The sequence below is a fragment of the Primulina huaijiensis genome, chromosome 3 (genome assembly GCF_012295235.1).
Source record: "Primulina huaijiensis isolate GDHJ02 chromosome 3, ASM1229523v2, whole genome shotgun sequence".
In the NCBI taxonomy this organism is placed as follows: Eukaryota; Viridiplantae; Streptophyta; class Magnoliopsida; order Lamiales; family Gesneriaceae; genus Primulina; species Primulina huaijiensis.
In genome coordinates this window covers 21805713-21826724 of record NC_133308.1, presented here as the reverse complement: position 1 = coordinate 21826724, position 21012 = coordinate 21805713, and the positions used below count along the sequence as shown (strand labels likewise).

The following is a 21012-nucleotide window of genomic DNA, read 5'->3' as shown; positions in this document are numbered from 1 at the left end:
GCATAAAAAGTAATACTTTTTCATGGATGATCCAAATAAGATATCAGTCTCACAAAATACGACCTGTGAGACCGTCTCACACAAGTTTTTGTCTCGGATCGATGTGTAATAAAATCAAACTGATGAAAATAATTTGGCAAAAACTTGTGTGAGACGGTCTCACGGGTCATATTTGTAAGACAGATCTCTTATTTGGGTCATTCATGAAAAAATATTACTTTTTATTGTGAATATGGGTAGGGTTGACCCGTCTCACATATAAAGATTCGTGAGACCGTCTCACACAAGTTTTTGCCAACTATCAAAGTATTTTTTTATTACCAAATTGTCTTAATTTTGTGTATACTTTATTACGTTAACAATCATTTATAAGTACATAAAAGAATATAAAATTCATGTGAGACGATTTTAAAAAATATATTTTGTGATACAGATTTACAATCTGACACAATTTATGAAAAAATATTATTTTAGAAGTGGCATAAGCATCATATGTACACATTGTTGGTTCCGAATAAAAAGATTACATGTAAGAAATTCAAAATATGCTTCGACCATGACTAATTCGATAAGCAGAACTAATGAAAATAGTAAATTAACATGATAACTAATAATTTCGTGAGTAAAAGAACACGAAGAATCACCAACGATTATAAGTTAGTTTTATAACTCAGACTTATCATGTTTAGATTTTGTCTAATCTCGTATCCGACACAATAGCTTCCAAAATTATTTCCTACGTTTGTCTAGTGAATTTGTTCTTTTTTATATATGTTTGAAAAAATTTATTTTTATTTTTTGAATTCGAGAGATAGTGAAACCAACAAGAATATCGAATAATGTTGGTAGCATACTGATACCACATTACTGGACCCACCAACATTTGACTCAAACCAAGTAGCATGGCCATGATAGGCGCATCCTCCTATAAATATCACCTGTTCTCTATTTATATCATCTGTCTTTGACTTGAGTATCAGAGGAGCTACGTCGGGACATCTTCTCGACCTTCTTGTAACGGTTTTGTTCATGACTTCAGGCTCAAAGCAAATTTGAAGCATGTGTCTGGACCCGTGTCACTTGCTGAAATTGGACCTTAAATTTTTAGTGACTATCAAATATGATGGATGAATAGCTTTAGTTGGATTTGGATTCGATGTAAACGATGGTAAAAAAATTCACCTCCAAATAAAATATACATATAAAAATATTTTTTATGTCTGAAATCTTTTTTTTAATAACAAATGTTTGAAGCTTTAACATAACTAAAATTAATCTTCACTCCTTTAAAAAAAAAATTTATTTATCCCCTTGAATAAATTAATAAATAAATAAATCTTGATGATCCTCCGTAACAGAGTTACGGTATCATTTTGGTCCATATAAGATTCCTTCGGCTGCTCAAACTACGCTGCTGGCTTCTTTTTGAACAACCGAAGAACAATCAATCAATTCTTACCAGTTTGCACCAGACATGCCTTCTGGGAATGGAAAGGTATCTTTCAGGGGAAAAACATTTATTGATGTTGTTCTTGCACTTGAATTTATTCTGACTTGCTTGCTTTTTTTTTTTTTTTCCGCAAATTCTTAGGATCCAAAAACTTCACGTCACAGCGATGGCGTGCAGCAGCCTCTTTTGAGAAGTGAATACGAGAATTTTTCGGTGGTTTCAGCCATTCTTCCGTGAGTTCTACTTCTTTTAATTTCATCTTTCATGGCGTTTACTTTGTATGTAATTAGATCGTTGGGTAGGTTTAATTCATGTTACGTTTTTGCTTGTGATTCGAAAGAGCTGAGGGACATGGGTTGCGTGGATTCTCAGTTGCCTAAACTTGACCTATCATGTGAACTAGTTGGGTTTTTGCTTCGACAAAATTTTCTCTGTTGTTCAGTTGCCATCATTTCTGTAGAATTTTCAGTCATTATTTTTGTCGGCAGTGTGGTATTATAAGTTATAACTGAGGAATAAATGTCAGGTTCTTGTTCCCTGCTTTTGGCGGACTACTCTATGGATATGATATTGGAGCCACATCCTCTGCTACTATCTCTATTCAGGTACTGTTAACACCTTCAAGAGGACTCCTAGAAACTAATTATTCCATGCTTTACCTTGCCGTCGGCTTTATAGAAGCTTTGGTTTCTCATAGGCATAAATTTTGGCCAGTTGAGGATATTATTCCTGTCCTATTTATCTACAAAAATTTGGGCATTGAATTATTAGGGATTCAGATGTTACATGATTATAAAGACTTCAATTTTATAGAACTATGCAAGTTCAGGGACCATTTACAACAATAAACTGAAGTTAGATGGATAAGAGTATACCATGTTTAATGCTCTTATTTGAGCTTTTATTGATTCTATTAAACATTTGAACTTTGTACTGGAGCCTTCTTTGATGGAATTGTGTTTAACAAAATTGTTCCGCTCTTACCACTAAGTTACCTTTGTGAATCTCATTTTAAATGCATTAAGTGTTTCGACAAGTGGGGTAAAAGCAAACACCAGATAACTGAAGATTTTTGTAGTGACTCATTGCTACTTCTATTGTTATTAGCTCAAAAGTTTGAAAAGTGGGTAGGACAAACTTAATTATGCTTTAATAGCGTACTCAATTATCTTTATCCAAGAGTTGTGGAGGGTGAAATTTGCTGATTTTGACAAGTAAATTAAAAAGTTAATTGCTGCTTTTAGTAAAACTTAGCCAATCTAGATTATCGCCACTTAGTAACTGATATATAATTGGTTTCTGGTAACTTCTTCTGCAGTCTGCCAGTTCAAGTGGGATTTCATGGTATGATTTATCATCAGTGGAAGTTGGTCTTGTTGTAAGCAATCTGTCCTTTCTTGGTTACAACAATATGATATATATATATTTTTGGCATCATAATTTTTCAGCGACCTAGTTCTAATGGGATATCATATATATAATTTTTTTATCTCCTGATTATGGCAGACAAGTGGCTCATTGTATGGTGCATTGATAGGCTCAATTTTGGCGTTTAATGTGGCAGACTTTCTTGGTTAGTTTAATTTATATTGATTGGCTTGAAGTATATATCGAATGACATTATGTTTTAATTGTTGACTTCTCGTTACTGCTTGATACTACAGGAAGAAGGAAGGAACTAATTCTTTCCTCCTTGATGTACCTTGTTGGGGCTCTGATAACAGCTTTTGCTCCTGCTTTTGTTGTTTTGGTGATTGGGCGTTTCATTTATGGAATAGGAATTGGATTGGTGAGTACGCAAATCAACGTGACCCTATTTTGATTGTCTACTCTCTGAAATTCTCTCCTGTTTTCTTTGTTTCAATTTCTTTTACCATCTCATTTGCTTCTAAGTGTATATGAGTGCCTGATGTTGTTTAACAGTGGCTACCTTTTTTTCTGCAAGTTGCATTCTCACAATCTGATTGCTGTTCCACACTGATGCAAACACACTATTAAATTTCCAGCTCGGATTGAACTGTCACAATCTGATAATGTACCAATTTACTAGGGGCGTCAAAATCAGACATGACCCATCAACCCGACACGGTTCAACCCGAAAAAAATCAAGTTTGGGGCCGAAAAAAATGATAGGGTTGGGTTGGGTTCTGGTCAACTCGGGTCAAAATTTTAATTTTTTTAAAAATATATATATAATTAATAAATATTGCTTACATTTTTATATATTGTATGTCTGAAAAAATATTGATTGTATATTTATATCATAAATTTTCATAATTTAATATTTATTTTGAACATTTTTTATTTTTTAAACAATTGTTTATTTGATTTAGAAAAAAATATTTTATTTTTGTACAATTAGACTTTTAAATTTAAATCATATATACGAGTGAGATTTTGTTATTATGTGTTTAAATTAAAATATTATTTTTTTTGAATTTTATTTATTTTTCTTTCAAAAAAATTCAAATCGGGTTGATCGGGTTGGCTCGGGTTCGGGTTGAGTAATTTTTGAATAGTACTATTGCTCAATCCGACCCAACCTACCCGATTCACCTGAATTGACGCCCTTACAATTTACCTATTGGGTCATAAAGTAGAGTCCAGGAAGGAGAATGAACCTTGACATATGAAATGTTCCATAAAAGGGAGTGATGGTAGTAGTTTGGTCTGGTTATTTAAATTCTTTATTGATCTCTTAATGATTTCCTCCAATATTTGCAGGCAATGCATGCTGCTCCAATGTACATTGCCGAAACAGCTCCAAGTCAAATACGGGGGCAGCTAATTTCCCTTAAAGAATTTTTTATTGTTCTTGGAATGCTTGTAAGTATCAAGTTTCTTGAGAGAGATTCCATACTTACATTTGAAGTGTCTTTTCGTTGAATATTTTTGTCGACTATGAATAAGCCTTTTATGCAATTTTAACTTCATATATATCGTCATATTTTGTATTAAGCGCCTGAATTTTGTTGTAGATGGGCTATATAGCTGGTAGTCTTTTGGTCGAGTCAGTTTCAGGCTGGCGCTTCATCTATGGAATTAGTTCTCCTTTGGCATTCATCATGGGAATTGGGATGTGGTCGCTGCCGCCATCACCCAGATGGATTCTTCTGCAAGCCATACAGGGAAAAGGAGACATGCAGGGTTTAAGAGATTCTGCTATTACTTGCTTGTGTCGGCTGAGAGGTGAAGTTATTGTTGATTCGGCATCTCAAAAGGTTGATGAAATTTTATTGGAGCTTTCTCAAATGCAAGAAGAGCGAGAAGCTTCAATAGCTGAGATGTTTCAGGGAAAATGCTTGAAAGCACTTCAAATTGGTGGTGGGCTTGTTGTATTTCAGCAGGTATATGTCATTGTATCTTTCTTTTTCTTGTACATACCCAATGTTGCAATTATAAACTCATGCCTTTTGGTCTTTTCATGGCAGATAACAGGGCAACCAAGTGTCTTGTACTATGCCACAACAATTTTTCAGGTATATTGTTTGAATCAACAGTGAAGTCTTAGTTTATGTTACTTCAGTTGACAGAATGCTATACGTATGATAGAGTGCAGGATTTTCTGCAGCATCAGATGCAACAAAGGTGTCAGTTCTACTTGGTTTCCTGAAGGTAAGCAGATTCTACGGTGGTTCTCTTGTTTACCTTTCTTTAAATACATACCTATGCATATATTTGTATGTCCAAGACAAGTAATCCTGAAAAGACAATTCCTTACCACTTGGCTAATTGGTTGGCCACATGCTCAGATTCAGTTCGGTTAATTATTATGCTTATATTTTTTTTCTTTCTTCTTTTCTCATTCACATACCCCTTTCTGGCATATTGCATCAGTATTAGCGTAGCAGTGGCATTTTATATTTACTTTTACAATAGCTGTGCTCACTCTTTGCTGTATTCTTAAGTATACAGTTCGAAGATTTTTCCTTTCTTCCCTGCGTTCATACATTTGTCTGTCATATTAAATTTACCTTTTTAATTCACTCAAATAGTTGATGTCTTCACTTTTGTAGCTGGTTATGACCGGGGTAGCCGTTCTAATTATTGATAGATTGGGGAGGCGACCTCTGCTCCTTGGCGGTGTATCTGGTATTGTAAGTCATGCCATTAGTTCTAGGATCTATCATCGATTTTTAATACTCAGACTTATCGAATTTCAAGTTATTTGTGATATTATTTATTCAACTCTAAGATAAAGTCCTAATAGTATTTTGATAATGCGGCAGGTAATATCTCTATTTTTCTTGGGATCTTATTACACTTACCTAGGTGACATACCTGCTGTAGCTGTCGCTGCCTTGCTCACATATGTTGGATGTTACCAGGTAGCTACCAACGTCATTTTTTACTATGCTCTTTAGTCTTCTGGTGCCTTCTGTACTAGAAGGGTCAGAATCAGATGATTAGGCAAGTTTTAATTGTGCCAGTCAGTAAGAGTATGATTTTGTTTGGCTAAAACTACGACTCTTTACTGTTTTACTTGGTGCATCTAATGGGTTGTATACCTTTCTTTGAGAACAGGGTATCAGTGTTTCCATCTATTCTCTGATATATAGCTTGTTTATATTATTTTAATTGGATATCATGGTGAAAGTGGAACGCATTTAACATTTTGCAAGTATATTTGTACAGTTATCATTTGGTCCCATTGGTTGGCTGATGATTTCAGAAGTGTTCCCCTTGCGTCTAAGAGGACGAGGATTGAGCGTGGCAGTTCTATTGAATTTTGGAGCAAATGCACTTGTGACCTTTGCGTTTTCTCCTCTGAAGGTGCCAGTTTTTCGCTAAACATTCTCGTTTATGATCTCATGATATAATTATGTAAAACATACGTCTGGTGCAATTTATATATATGCTTACGACAACTAGATTTGACTGTGATTGCAGGAGTTGGTTGGAGCTGGGATTCTATTTTTCATATTCGGGGGCATAGCAGTGTTATCTCTCATATTCATCTTCTTTGTTGTACCAGAGACAAAAGGGCTTTCCCTTGAAGAAATTGAGGCTAAACTGCTTTAAACTTACCAGCTACTCCGTCTGATGTCTGTCATTATTTATTAGAAAGGCAGATTTTGTGTTGTAAACGAATAATACTGGAATAAAATCATGTTAGCTTGCAGTGGTCACTATACTAGGATTTTCCTGTCCTGTCCTTGCAAGTACAATTAATTTTAATTTTGTGGTATTCCTTCCATATTTCCCCTGCCGACTTACTAATTTACCAAGTTCAATCACGCTGTGAGACGGGTCAATCTTACCGATATTCACAATAAAAAGTAATATTCTTAGCATAAAAAGTAATATTTTTCATTGATGACCTAAATAAGAGATTCATATTACAAAATACGATATGTGAGACCGTCTCACACAAGTTTTTGCCTATTAATATACTTATCCACTTTCTTTTCCAAGATATAATAGCTCCACCAGCCTAGTCACCCACAACCCTCGCCTCCTTCTGCCTCGAGCTGCCCGCCACCACCCCTGCGATAAGCCCTCAAGGTTAGCTCTTGTATATTTATAATAAATTGTATTGTATTGTATGACTTCAACGTTAATACGATGACAAATCTTTATTAATTATGTTGTTGGTTGTATTTATATATTTATTTGCACATTGTATAAATTGTATTGTATGAAGCTTATTTATACAAAAACATAATAATTACATAAGATGACATTTTGTGACAGCATTACATGATTGTATATAATTATGTATAGAAATAATAACAAAAATCAACTGTCTAGGCACTACCTAAGTGGCCGAGACGGTAGGCGATCACTGACCGCTACCGCCATGTAAGACGCTGCATTTAATTAACAAAATAGTGGTTAAATTTAAGATACATTTTCTTAAAAGACTTCTAGTAGACTACTATAATCAATTTCGGCCTTGCATTTACCTATTTATCAAAATGGCCTTTTAATTGTGTCAAGTTCCAAATATATTCTTAATTTATTTTTCCCATTACTGATTTTTTATTAGATTTTCTCACAACCATATAGTCTTTCCCTCTCTTCTCTGCATTTAATAAATAAATAAATAAATCAGCTCCCTCACAATTTCTCATTCCTCTTTTTTCGTTCAAAATTTTCTTCTTGAGTATTTATATTATTCATGAAAAATAAAGAAAAGAAACGTATAGGTAGAGATTTATTTTTGAATAAGTAATGACAGTGACTAATTTTTTAAATAAATGTTTTAGTTTCACACAGACGCTATTATTATATTATATAAGCTAAATCGTTTATTATACACGGACAAAAATATAGGTTATAAAAAATATAATTATACATTAATTCATATTAAATTTTGTGATCTTATTAAATTATTATTATTATAAAAAATTATTATTAAAATAAATTAATGTATTATAATAATATTATTTGGGGAAATTAGTATCAGTCTACTTACATTAAAAAAATATAAAGTTGCAAAATTAATGTCGATGAAAATGTTTGTGAATTTATTATAATAATTTATAAGTTTATATGAGCGAAATAAAAAAAATTACCAGTCGAACTAAAAAAATTAAAATGGTATAATTTATTTCATTAAGTTGTAGTAATATACTTTTTTTGGAGCATATAGATGGGGAAGGAGAAATTGGTTAAATAACATCGATCAACTTTTTTTTAAAAAAAAAATGACCTCCTCAAGTGAAATACACTTGAAGATGTCATTTTTTAAATAAAAAAAAAAGTTGACCGAGGTTAAAAAATAAAATACCCCGATGGGAAAAAGGTATTTAGGCTTTTTAAATTATCAAATGCTATATTTTAAATATCAAGGGCAGTAGACTGTTTTTAAAAATATGCTTTACAAATTGGTTATAATACTTAATTTCTCTAATCGTGTACTTGGGTAGATGGATTTATAATCCATGAATTTCAATTATAATTTTATTGTTTACAATGAAATAATATATCAAATTTTAAATTCATACATCATTTATTTGTATATTAGTTACACAAAATATAATGAATTTCAAATGACATCATTATTTGATGAATTTGGAATCAATCATAATTAACATAAAATATTATGATAGGATCGGTTTGGGGGAAAAATTGTTGACATGTAATATCTCGGTTCTTGAAATATTGAAAACCAATTAATTAAATCGAGTTTGGTTTTCAAATCAAACGGAAGACACTCAAATAATCCTTCGTAGAAACCGATTAAATATTTTGTAAAATATTTAAAATATATGCAAGTTGAATGAGTAAAAATATTTTGGTTGAAGCATTTTAACAAAAATTTAGTATGCAATATTTTAGTATTTGAATAACACATAAAATGCTTCAATAATGTATCTTTAAAACAATGTAAATAAATGCAATAAATAAATAGACACAGATTTGTTTATGAATGTTCGGAGATTAACAACTCCTACGTCATCTTTTCTTCCTCATGGGAAGGATTCACTAGAAGACTTTGATTTATACATCACCTGGTACAAACCTATTTCAACTTAGGACTTATCTCTTACCTAATTGAAACTCCTAGCATACTTTCGATTGTAGGCCACACCATCACAATCCGCATAATGTTTGACGTCTCTTATGCTAAGACTACAAACACAATCTTTAATATCTTTGTGTGAAGACTCACTCAACTAAACTTTGAAATTCAACTCTTGTATATATGTGAGTGATTGTGTGTGATGAATTTATCATTTACAGTGTACATCTCAAATGTATCATCACACGAGAGCTTGTGCTCTCAACTAGCTGATTTCTTCATGCTAATTGCTCATGCTTTGAATCTTCTTCAAAAGCTATTGTTTGATCTTAAGATGTTGCATTTATAGGTCCCAACAATGATATATACATTTGACACGAGAATATGACCGTTTGGATAGTTTCTGTGCTGTTTCTGAAATTGCAATAGTCAAATTCGTCTTGTTGGACAATTATCCGAGCCTAAACTAGTCAATTGGTCAACTAGTCAGCAGCTCCACTGGTTCTAGTCAATTGGTCAACTGCTCAACTGGTTCAGTTCAGCTGGTGTGCTGAAATCAGCCTCGCTGATTTCAGTTTGTGCAAAATCAGTAGTTTCATCGTCATTTATCAACATCTTAAGCTTCGATTCATACTTTGACTTCCGAAGATGATTTGTAGATCGTCGTCCTATCTTTCCAACGCATACTGAATCGCTTCATTCCAATAAACGAGCTGATTCATATGGCCAAAATGTCGCAACTGCTCATACCCAACTGATTGCTGTTTTCGTGCAATCAGTTTGATTATTCAGCGATCAGTTTGACCTAGATAACATCCAATTTTATCAAACTGACGTGAGAAACGACTTATTTCAAATTAAGTTTTCTGATAAATCACATAGGCGTATTGTCATTTGAATCATCCAGCTGAAAGATATCATTAAAATACTGAAACTCGCTAGAAATTCAGTTTGGCTAAATTAAGTTTCAGTTTCCTTCTTGTGTTTGCAACTTCAAATGTGAATAAATATGTAATAACAAGTTTTGTTAACATCAAAATCAAGATTACGAACATGAAATGTTTCAACATATTATATAAACATACAAGATGTGAATATGAAGTTCATGATTTTGTTCATCTAAAATACTAAAAATACATTTGACATCCACGGATTTGAATCCATCAACTCAAGTGTAACCCAAATGAATTCAATTTATATAAATAAGTTCAATTAATATAAATTAAGTTATTCATGAGGATGTTTGATTCAATATAAAAACTATTTCATAGCTTAAATTTATATATAAATAAGATATAATGAGTTTTTTTTATAAGGCCTATATTATACACGCATTGAATTTAAATTTTTTTTAAAATAGAAAATCAATAAATTCATCAAATATGATTTATTTGATATTGATACTCTCGTAAGTGACACATTTGATTATTGTAAAACTTATTACACACATTAAAATTAATCTAAGCAAAAAATAAGGGAAACATAAAGTAAAACGACCTCCAATTCTAAAAAAATGTGAAGAAAAAATTTGTTATTTTATTTTATTATATATATATATAATATATGTTTTATTTTTGTCACATGATTCATGTAGAGAACATGGATGTCAAACGAATAATATTTTGTGAATATGATAGTTTTGAGCCAAAAAAAAAAAAGAGTAAAACAAAAAAAAATTCAAGGTTGTTGGATGAAAACCAAACTTTGTTAAGTCACGTGTATAAAAACACACTTATTTATATGATTAAAATTGTAATATTTCACATATGAGTAAGTCACATGTACAAAAACACATACTAATATTCCCGAATCGAAACCCTAGTCCCAACCCAGTTTGTGTGGCAGCGAGTCCGCCACCGTCTTTCTGTATTAATTAATGTTGAATTACCTTATTAAAGAAGTGTTTGAAATAGTTTTTAGGAAACACTCATTAGATTCTATCTATAGGACTGTGTTTTTGAATGTTTGTGAATGCCAACTTTATCTTAAAATTTTTTTAAAAAGCTAGAAGCAAGAGTATGATGTTTTTTCTTACTTCTGTTTTTTGTTTAGAGTTTAAAATTACAAGTTGACAGTTATATATTTAAAATATTTATTATATTATATTTATTTTTTAAATAATATTTTGAATTTTTATATAATTTGCATTTCCAAAATTTTTTATACACATTTTATGTATTTATACAAATTTTGTAATTTTTTATATTTTTATTAATTAAATATATTTTTGCAAGTATTAATTAAATATATTTTTTCAAGCATTTTATAAAAAAATAAATTAATATTTGATTCAATTTTAATAATACAATAATATTTATATCAACACATTTGTAGATGGTGTGAGTATCGAATTTTAGATAATTAAAAGATATCAATTTTATATAGTTAATGATATGATTGTCATTTAACTAAAAATTAAGCTTGGAAGCATTTATTCTCCATGCACTCAGAATTTTGCTTGTATTAACTTTACACTTCTATTTCCAAACAATTCTTACTTTGAATTCTGTCAAACTTCAAAATAATCTTTAGAATAATCACTTTAAAATAAACAAAAATATAAATTATATTTAAATATTTACATCGACTATATTATTTCATTTATTTTTTAATATGATTTTGAGTTTTGTGTTATTTTTATATATTTTCAATTTTTTTTAAAATTCAAAATTTTAAAAGAATTTTATCGTAAATTTTTGCGATATTGATGTTCATAAATTATTATTATTATAACTTTAATATAAATATTTTTAACATGTATTTAAAAATAATTAAATTTTTTAATCAAAAAATTTTCATCTAATAAATGATAAATTAAATAATTTTTTTTGAAATTTTTTTATTTATTATTTAAAATTTTGATAGATAAAATAATAACTGATTTTTAAATTTTTAATCTTTTGTAACAATTTTACTCAACTCGAATGAAAGAATGTATAAAGATGATTTTTTAAATAAATAGATAATCAATTATGAATATTTTTGGATATAGAGATGGATCCGGATCTTGAATTATCATACTTACACCTAACCCGTATATTCGATTAAATCAATATATATAAATTATTAAATTATATATATTAATTTTTGGGTATAATTTAATTATAATATGGTTTTATTGAATGATATTATTTGGATGAAATGAAGAAAATTATTAATATAGAGTTGATGTTATTTTGTTGGATAATGATATTAAAATAAATTATTTTTAATATTTTATTATTTTTTATAAATTTAATTTATTATTTATATATATATTTTTTATTATTCTCAATAATAATTTAATAAATATTCATAATTTATTCAAAATAATTAAATCTAAGAAAATATAATTATAGGTAGGGATGTCGACCCGATCCATGTACATCCCTGGTCCATCACCTCTCATATACAGTAAAATTGATTGAAACCGTTGTTTTTGCCAATTTTGCCGCCTCCACCGCCGCACCACTGCCGGAAGAGGTGCAGGGTGCACCGAGCACGGATGAAGGTTCTCCAGTGCTTGGGGCTTACCATTTTGGCCTGAAATAGCGAGCTTCCTTCGACCCGTCGCCCTTCATTTCTCGCGCAGACTGCGCGCTGTTTCATCTCGCGATTTCCTTCATTTTCGCCGTTGATTAGCTCAGTCCTTCAGAAGCTCGATTTAGCGATGGGCTATATGTTTTGGACCTAGCCCGTCGCTTTCAGCCGCGACCACCGCCCTCTGTCTCGATTTTGGCCTCGCGACCGCCGCTCGCCGCCATGTATCCGCCTTGCTCGACTTATTTTGATTTTTGAGGAGTGTTAATCTCGATTTTCTAGCCTTTGTGAGTCGGTTTAACCACTGTCCCGAGGGTGAGAATTTCCCACTCGATTTTATTCGATTATCGTGCTAGATATTGATTGTTGTTGGATTTTTGTGCAGGTACCAAAGTTTCATGATTGAGGTAAACCCAACAAACCTAGTTGCGTGTCGAACTATTAGATTCGACTTTTGGTGAATTATTTAATTTGCGATAATTTGGACTACGATATTTCGATGAATTGTTGGAATTGAGTTTTAGCCTAAAATTTAAACATTTCGAATTTTTAAGAAATATATTTTATGGTTCCGATATGTTTATGAAATTTTTGGTAAATAAATATTTACGATAAATTGGTTGTGCAAATTTAGTGAAGATGAACTATTGTATTTTCAATTGTGTTAATTTTGGCATAAAATGCTGAAGTCGAAATAATTGTTGGTGTTGAGTTGAGAGAGTTGGAAATTGCCGGTTTAACATCTTAAAGTATTTAAATAAAATTATTGGTGTGGATTTTGGGAAAATAATCAGCTGTTGCTAATTTTCGGAAAATATAGTGTTTCAGTTATTTATTGGTGAAATAATGTGATGAGTTCCGATTGGTGTATATTATCAGTTCAGACTTGAAATTGTGATTTATGGCTATTATGTTTTCCGAACAAAGATTGCTACTTTTTCAAAGAATTATATAGGTATTCCGACTATCGACGTGAAAATAGCTCATAGCTTATGTTTGTGCTATAAAGTTCCTCAATATTTCATGCTAGTAAATGCATCCTGTTTTGCAGTTTATTATTTATGTAATCTACTTAATAAGGAAATAGCAGTTACTGTATGTAGAAAGATTGAAATTATTGTTGGATAAAGCAATGATGTTCCGTTGTTATGTTCCCATCCCTGATGAATGAACCCTGGTATTTTGTCCTACGTTCGAACTGTTATGAGACATGTCATAAATTATTTGAACTCACAGCCTGTATTGCTTTTTGAGCATGATTTTTTTCGCCTGCCACTTTGTTATAATTTGAAGTAATAGATTATTGTGGGAAAACATGTTATTTCCGTAATGTGATGGTTTTTTTGGTTTACTTTTATACATAACTAATGCGTTGTTTTCTTTTTCTTATTGTCCATGATTATATTTTATCCATTCATAGCGTGTCCCTCAACAAGTCACTTTCAGATTTTTTGACGTCGTTGAGTGAACAACAAAAAACTTTCCTCAGCAAGTGTTTGGAAGCAAAACATCTTGAGTTGCTCTGTCGGGAAGCACTTGTAAGTTTCTTACCAACTTGGATAATATAGTGTTGAATAATGAACATTATTAACTTTCAACTTTGTTTATTCACCTTGACTACTTCAACCAATTAAGTGGTGAAATAAAATATAGATAAAATTCCAATGTTAGATTCCATGTATTCTGCATTCTTCAGTTTTAATTATGAGAAAGTTGCACTTTTTTTTAAAAAAAAGGAGAAAACTATACTTTTATACGTATAGTTGCATATAAATTAATTTGTATTATCATCAAATGTAATACAAAAAATAAAGAGTAAATTCAATTAATTAAATTTTTCAGTTGAATTTTGATTAAATTTATTTTTTTCAATTTTAATTTTTTCAATCATTATATGTATTTTCAGATATGTTTCTTTATCATTCAGCTTTTTATGAATCTTGTATGATTCACATTGATGGATTCAGCTGTGAATTCCATGACAGGCTTGCTGGTTCACTTTTCTTTGTTATTTAAATATGAACAGTTCAATAGCCAGTAATATATCATTGTGATGTTGCTCCTCTTTATTGAAGCCCTGGAGAAGCATATAATAATAAAATTGAATGGCTGCTAGTTTTTCACTCTTTGTTAAACATCTCTTAATTTGAAACTTGAACTAATTTAGCTAATTATGGTGCGGTGATGTTTCTTATGCATTGAAAAGTTGCAGGAACGGAGACCTTAACACCACATCATAAGCGGTTGATTCCCCCATGTTCTTTTGCGTCAGGAGGCTTGCTAGAACTAACAAATTACTCATTTTGAAATTGGGAAGTCATGGCACTTTTCTTAATGTTTTCGAAATTTACACCCGGTATTTTTCAACATCACGCAGCCCTGTGGAGTGTTACACAACTATGAGCAATATATCTTTTGATCCAGCCGAGAAATGCAGAGATTTTGAAAGACGACAGAGGATTGATGTTGTTATTGCTAAAGTTCGTGGATTGAAAAGTGAAGAGGAAATTTTCCAGTGTCTAATAAGTGATTCTGCATGTAAGTCAATAGAAATCCAGAGTATCTTGATTGATAACCTACTCAATCGCTTTCAAGATGACTGGAAGACTGCTTTGGGTATTTTTAGATGGGCGGAAACATGTTCTGCCAATAAACCCTTGCCTGAATCGTACGATAAATTGGTGGATATATTAGGGAAGATGAAGAAAATGGAAAAGATGAGGGCACTTGTGGAAGAAATGAATGAAGATCATCTCGTGTCACTAAACACCATAGCAAAGGTCATGAGACGATTTGCTGGTGCTGGAGAGTGGAAACAAGCTGTAAAAACTTTTGACGAGCTAGAAAAGTTTGGATTGGAGAAGAATACAGAATCCATGAACTTGTTACTCGATACTCTTTGCAAAGAGAATAAAGTTGAGCAGGCACGTGCAATATTCTTGGAACTAAAGTCACATATTCCACCAAATGCAAACACATTTAACATTTTTATACATGGTTGGTGCAAAATGAAGAGGATAGAGGAGGCATATTGGACAATTCAAGAGATAAAAGGGTACGGTTTTCGCCCATGTGTCATCAGCTACTCCACAATTATTCAGTTCTATTGCTACCAATGCCAGTTTTGGAAGGTCTATGAGTTGCTTGATGAAATGGAAGCTCAAGGATGTCATCCTAATATTGTGACCTTTACGACAATTATGCATTGTTTGACCAAGTCTGGAGAATTCAAGGAAGCATTAAAGGTGGCTGAAAGAATAAAATTAGCTGGATATAAACCCGATGTGCTGTTTTACAATGCCTTGATTCACACGTTAAGAAGGGCTGGTTGCCTGGAGGATGCTATTTATGTATTTACAAAAGAGATGCCCCATAATAAAGTAATCCCAAACACATCGACTTTCAATACCATGATCTCTATGTTCTGCCACCACAGACAAGAGCAACTAGCAGTGCAATATTTGAGGGATTTAGAAAATTCACCATATTGTAAACCCGACGTTCAGTCATTCTATCCACTGATAAAGTCATATTTCAGAGCTGGGAAGACGGGTGAGTGTTTGACGAAGTTGGTGGATACCATGGTTAAGAAGCACCATTTATGTCTTGATTTGGCAACATACACATTATTGATTCATGGACTGTGCAGAAATAACAGTTGTGAGTGGGCTTACCAGCTTTTCAGGGATATGATCACTCAAGGATTGAAACCTAGATATCTTACATGTTCATTTCTTTTGAAAGAGATCAAAGAAAAGAACATGTGTGATGAAGTTGAGTGGATTGAAGACTATGTGAAAAGAATGGAATCATCTTGAATGACCATTGTTTTTTGTCTAACTTTTTATTTTGATGCATTCACAACTTGCCTAGGTAGGAATTCTCACACAAGAAACCCAGACTATGTATATCAGTGTCACTTGGAATGTTTGGTTGTGACTTATCCAGGCTGGGGAACTAATTAATTTGTTAATATTGTAGCTTACATGTTACTTGAGAATAACTTGGAAAGTGTCTCAAGAATTATATTTGTTTTATGAATTGTATCAAGTCATCTAGAAGATATTCCTGTTATTTTATTTGGCTAGAAGGATTATGTGTGAATTATTATTGTATAAAGTGCTTTGAATGGTATGCCACATTATATTCATCAAAATGCCTAGGTTATTTCAACAACAAAAAAACGCTTAGTTTATTTTCTAATAAAGTAATTGCTTAGTTTATTTTATTTGTGAATATTTAAGTGGCTTAGGAGGTACTTCAATTATTTTATCAGTTTTTTTAAAAAATATAAACAAAATGAAAGTCTTAATATAAGTTTATCAAGACATTATGGATGACTTTAGTGGTGGAAAAAAAAGATGTAATGAGATTATCTTTACAGCTATTCTAAATAGTTTTTTTTCCTTTTTTTGTTTGTTTGTTTGTTGTTGTTCTGTACAATATACGATGAAAATGCTCTGTACTGATGGCTCTTTTAAAAGGTTACCATGACATGATATATACAATTATCTTTTAGTACTTTTGTTATAACAATGGTAGCGAAAGAAAGTGCAATTGAATGATGTATTTAATTATTTTTTTTAATAAATGCAATGCTTTTGATGACATGTCAATATATGTTTATATATTATAATTTGGATATGTTTTTTAAAAAATTACAACATGAGTAATGTTCGATCAATAACACACATGGGAGCTACATCGTCATCAGCTAAACCGATATGCAAGGTATGTCGTGCTATGCTTAACAAACACCCACGACTCAACCTCTATACTCGACCTCTATACAGCTGATACGATAACAGTACAACATGAAGTCACAATAACAAACAACATATGATATCAATATTTCAAGTGCATATCGCACATAAAATGCATCAAGAAATAGACAATCACAAATTTTTGGTATCAGGGATAACTCGACTAGTAAGCCGCCAGCTGATTCCAAAATAATCACGTATACCAAGAATATAATATAACAAAAGGAATGTGTCACAAGAATGATATAACTCAATATGAATGTCATAATATCATGCCCTAAACTAAATATCAAAATATATGTCAAAATAATAAACATATAATCAACGAGGCATTTAACAAATCATACAAACAACATAATCACATTAACACACCTAACAATATACAAATATGTTTAAAACTTAATTTATACGTTACCGTTGTATGTTACCGAACTGTAACATATCTAAACGAACTTTAAACGCTCAATTTTGATCTTTTCGGCCTAACTAAAAGATAATGTGCCGAATAATTCCACAATTCGTCAACAAAACTAAAATAATTCAACTCAACCAAATACTCATTCATAATATACTTATCATACATGGATGAAATCCTAACTCAAATTCCCATATTTCAAACTCTAAATTTTTTGTGCACAAGATTTATTAGAACACACAACATCTACCCAAATCGCGGACAAAATTCTATAACAAAGTAGTTTCAGGAAAACATGTATAACTATCTCGGTTATTAATGGAATTAAATGATTTTGGTTATATTTCAAAGATACTCATAGATCTACAATTTTTGTTTGAAAAAAATTCCAGAATCCTAGTACACAGCTCATATTCTCAAAATATTGTAGGTTCTCATCCCAACTCAAATACAAAATACAATTTATACACATTTTAGTAGAAAATTCATATCAAATCCATAACTGATTGAAATTCGATAATTCAAGTGACCAAAGAAAAAATACATAGCACTAAAAATTCTATGCAGGTCATAACTACATATTCTCATTGTACAAATCCCAGCAACATGAAGAACAACTCACTAACTGAATCTCGAGAAAGTCTTGGATCAAGCTATTCCGAAGGAAAAAGAGTTGAACGCAACTTGGAATAACAAGTTTGAGTCAGTGCTGCAAACTAGAGTTCAATTACCAGCTAAACAAGGTCTGAAAATGAAGAAAACTCAACCAAAAAGCTGATGGAGTTCAAGGCAAGGCATCACCAGAAATCACAGAAACATGGCTCAAGTTCAACCGCTGTGATCTGGCAGAATATTTGCTCTAAAATTATGATTTATTGCTGAGATCGAAGCTTAGGATGTAAGGAACAAAATCCTTCAAGAAATTTGAAATTCGGCATAGGACGGAGAAGTTATGACTGATCTACGTTGGCTGTTCAAGATGGTGATGGGAACTGGGGAGAGCTTGGATTGTTTTCTTTATATATACACGCTTGCCTATTTACGATTTTAGTTTTTTATGTTATCAATCGCATTTTTAGTCATTTATCTTCCGAATTTTGGGAATTTTAATAATTTTTATCAAAAATGTTGATGTGACACTATATACGTTAGAGTTATGTCAGCGTTGTATTGATGTCACATCAAAGTCATGTCATAAAACAAGACTAAAAATGCCAAAAAAAAAAATAAATATAATGGACCAAAATTAAAATGTGAAAACATAGAATACCAAAATCGCAAAAAAAAAAAAAAAAGTAAAAAAGCAATTTCCCTAATAATCATAACAAAAATATCACAGAAAAAGGTTGCAAAATATTTTAATCTTCTCATCATCATCTTCGACCTGACATGAATTAAATCATTATCTTCATCACTGGTTCAAATATCGGACCAATAAAATTTTCAAATTCACTTAAAGAATATTGATACAATAATCCAATTATATATATAAATATTAGTATTACTTAAATAATACAAACTTTTGTAATTCATGTTTTTAATTAAAAAAATGAAATCACATAATTACCAAGATCGTGATTTGAATGTTATGAATTTGAGTTTTCTTTTTTATTAATTATTTTAAAAAAATCATTGTTGTTACTATAGTAATGATATTATTATTGGGGGCTTCGGAGCGGATTCGAGGATGAGGATGACATTCTCATACTCACCACATTTCAGGTTTTTCCCGTAAGAAAAATTGTCATCCCCAATCCAAATCATAATATTTAGTTCGATTTTCCTTTTCTTAATTGGTTTGCTTCAAATTTTAAACATATTACATGCCTTCACTTTTCGATAATATATATATAATACAATATTTATTTGAGTAAATCTCATGTGAGGTACTCTCACGAATTTATATTCGTAAGACGAGTTGATTTGGTCGATATTTAAAAAGTATAGTAATACTTTTTGAATTAAAAAAACAAGTCATTTTCATGTATTTGATCGAATTGGAGATTCGTCTCACGAATCCATATCACAAAATTGACTCGTGAAACAGTCTCATAAGATTTTTTTTATATATATATATTTTATTTATTTCTTTCAGATAATATATGCAATCATCTCTATAGTATACTTACAACGGTTCAGTTCTGAATATATTTGTTTGCTAATTTAATATCTCAATATGTTTAAATATTTAACCGACTACACACATATGAGAGACTAAATTAGCGAACAAGTATATTTGAGAAACTGAACAGGGAAGAGTGCTAAAGTGCAGTGATGCTTTTAACCTTAGGGCTCATTAACTCAAGGTCAGACATTACAATTTACTTTCAATTATCAAAATCTGGTATTGAAAATTCCTAGAAGATTTTTTTGTTTACAAATTGCAATATGCACATGTACGTTGTATTCTGGATTATACCAAAATAAATGACTATTTTTCTCTTTTTTTTTTTTTTTTTTTTTTTTTTTTTATCTGTATTAATAAGATAGTTATTAGTTTGCTTTAGAGATAGATAGCTTTCTGTATGGTTCAAGACACGATTTACAAATTAGTTACTTGTACTATCAATTTATCTCATTTTTAATGAAATGAAGGTTAAATCATACAAATAAAATTTACATATATACTTATTAATTTGCAAAAACTTTTTAACTTTTCAAGTTTATAAGAATACAAATTTTTTGGGATTATTCCGCTTGATCTTGTTACTCCTCCGATACACGGTGGTTTCTGGGAAATAAAGAGTGGTTATATAAAAATATAGAAATATTTTGTGAAAGTTTAATATTTTTCTCTTAATTTTCTCTATTTTTTCTCTTCAACAACATATTTTTTCCTCTCTACAAAACTACAGTATTTCTCTCATTAAGCCACAGGAAATTGACCATTTAGATGTGAGAAAAACAACTCATGTCTTCCATCCTACAAAATCACGACACTTGTTGGTTGTTAATTGAAGTTTATAGGAAGTGAAAGTGTATAGGTACATATCTAATGTATTTATTAAATTATTTATTAATTATTTTAATTCAAAAAATATTCACATTTATATTAAATACTCACATCAAATTTCTGAGACGTTACATATCTTTCTTTTCAAATATAATAGAGAATAAAAAAAACATAGAAGTTATTTAATTGAATTCAAAAATATTTTCATAATTTATCGTACAAAATGTAAATATACATATAACCTTAAGTGTATATCTAACATTTTTCACAGAATATGTCTCTTGTGAGACGGTCTCACAAATCTTTATCTGTGAAACGGGTCAACTCTACCGATATTCACAATAAAAAATAATACCCTTGGTATAAAAAGTAATAATTTTTCATGGATGACCCAAATAATATATATGTCTCACAAAATACGACCCATGAGACCGTCTCACACAA

General features: G+C 31.0%; 2 protein-coding genes across 6 annotated transcripts; both read left to right on the top strand.

Moving 5' to 3' along the window:
• The first annotated feature begins 1317 nt into the window (after nt 1–1317).
• On the top strand, nt 1318–6647 carry LOC140973727 (D-xylose-proton symporter-like 2). The gene is made up of 14 exons (XM_073436747.1): nt 1318–1495; nt 1592–1683; nt 1977–2055; nt 2769–2828; nt 2957–3023; nt 3115–3239; nt 4175–4276; nt 4429–4797; nt 4882–4929; nt 5003–5065; nt 5467–5547; nt 5680–5778; nt 6086–6223; nt 6341–6647. Exons 1-14 carry the CDS (start codon nt 1475–1477, stop codon nt 6470–6472), a joined length of 1476 nt encoding a protein of 491 aa, XP_073292848.1. The 5' UTR covers nt 1318–1474; the 3' UTR covers nt 6473–6647.
• A 5643-nt stretch (nt 6648–12290) lies between these two features.
• On the top strand, nt 12291–16541 carry LOC140973726 (pentatricopeptide repeat-containing protein At3g04130, mitochondrial). Of its 5 annotated transcripts, none has more exons than XM_073436746.1 (4): nt 12291–12752; nt 12823–12844; nt 13884–13975; nt 14650–16541. In XM_073436746.1, exon 4 carries the CDS (start codon nt 14693–14695, stop codon nt 16253–16255), a length of 1563 nt encoding a protein of 520 aa, XP_073292847.1. In that variant the 5' UTR covers nt 12291–12752; nt 12823–12844; nt 13884–13975; nt 14650–14692; the 3' UTR covers nt 16256–16541. The 5 variants fall into 5 exon arrangements, with proteins under 5 accessions (XP_073292847.1, XP_073292845.1, XP_073292846.1 ...); XM_073436744.1 differs by having other exon boundaries at nt 14644–16541; XM_073436745.1 differs by having other exon boundaries at nt 13858–13975.
• The last annotated feature ends 4471 nt before the right edge of the window (nt 16542–21012 follow it).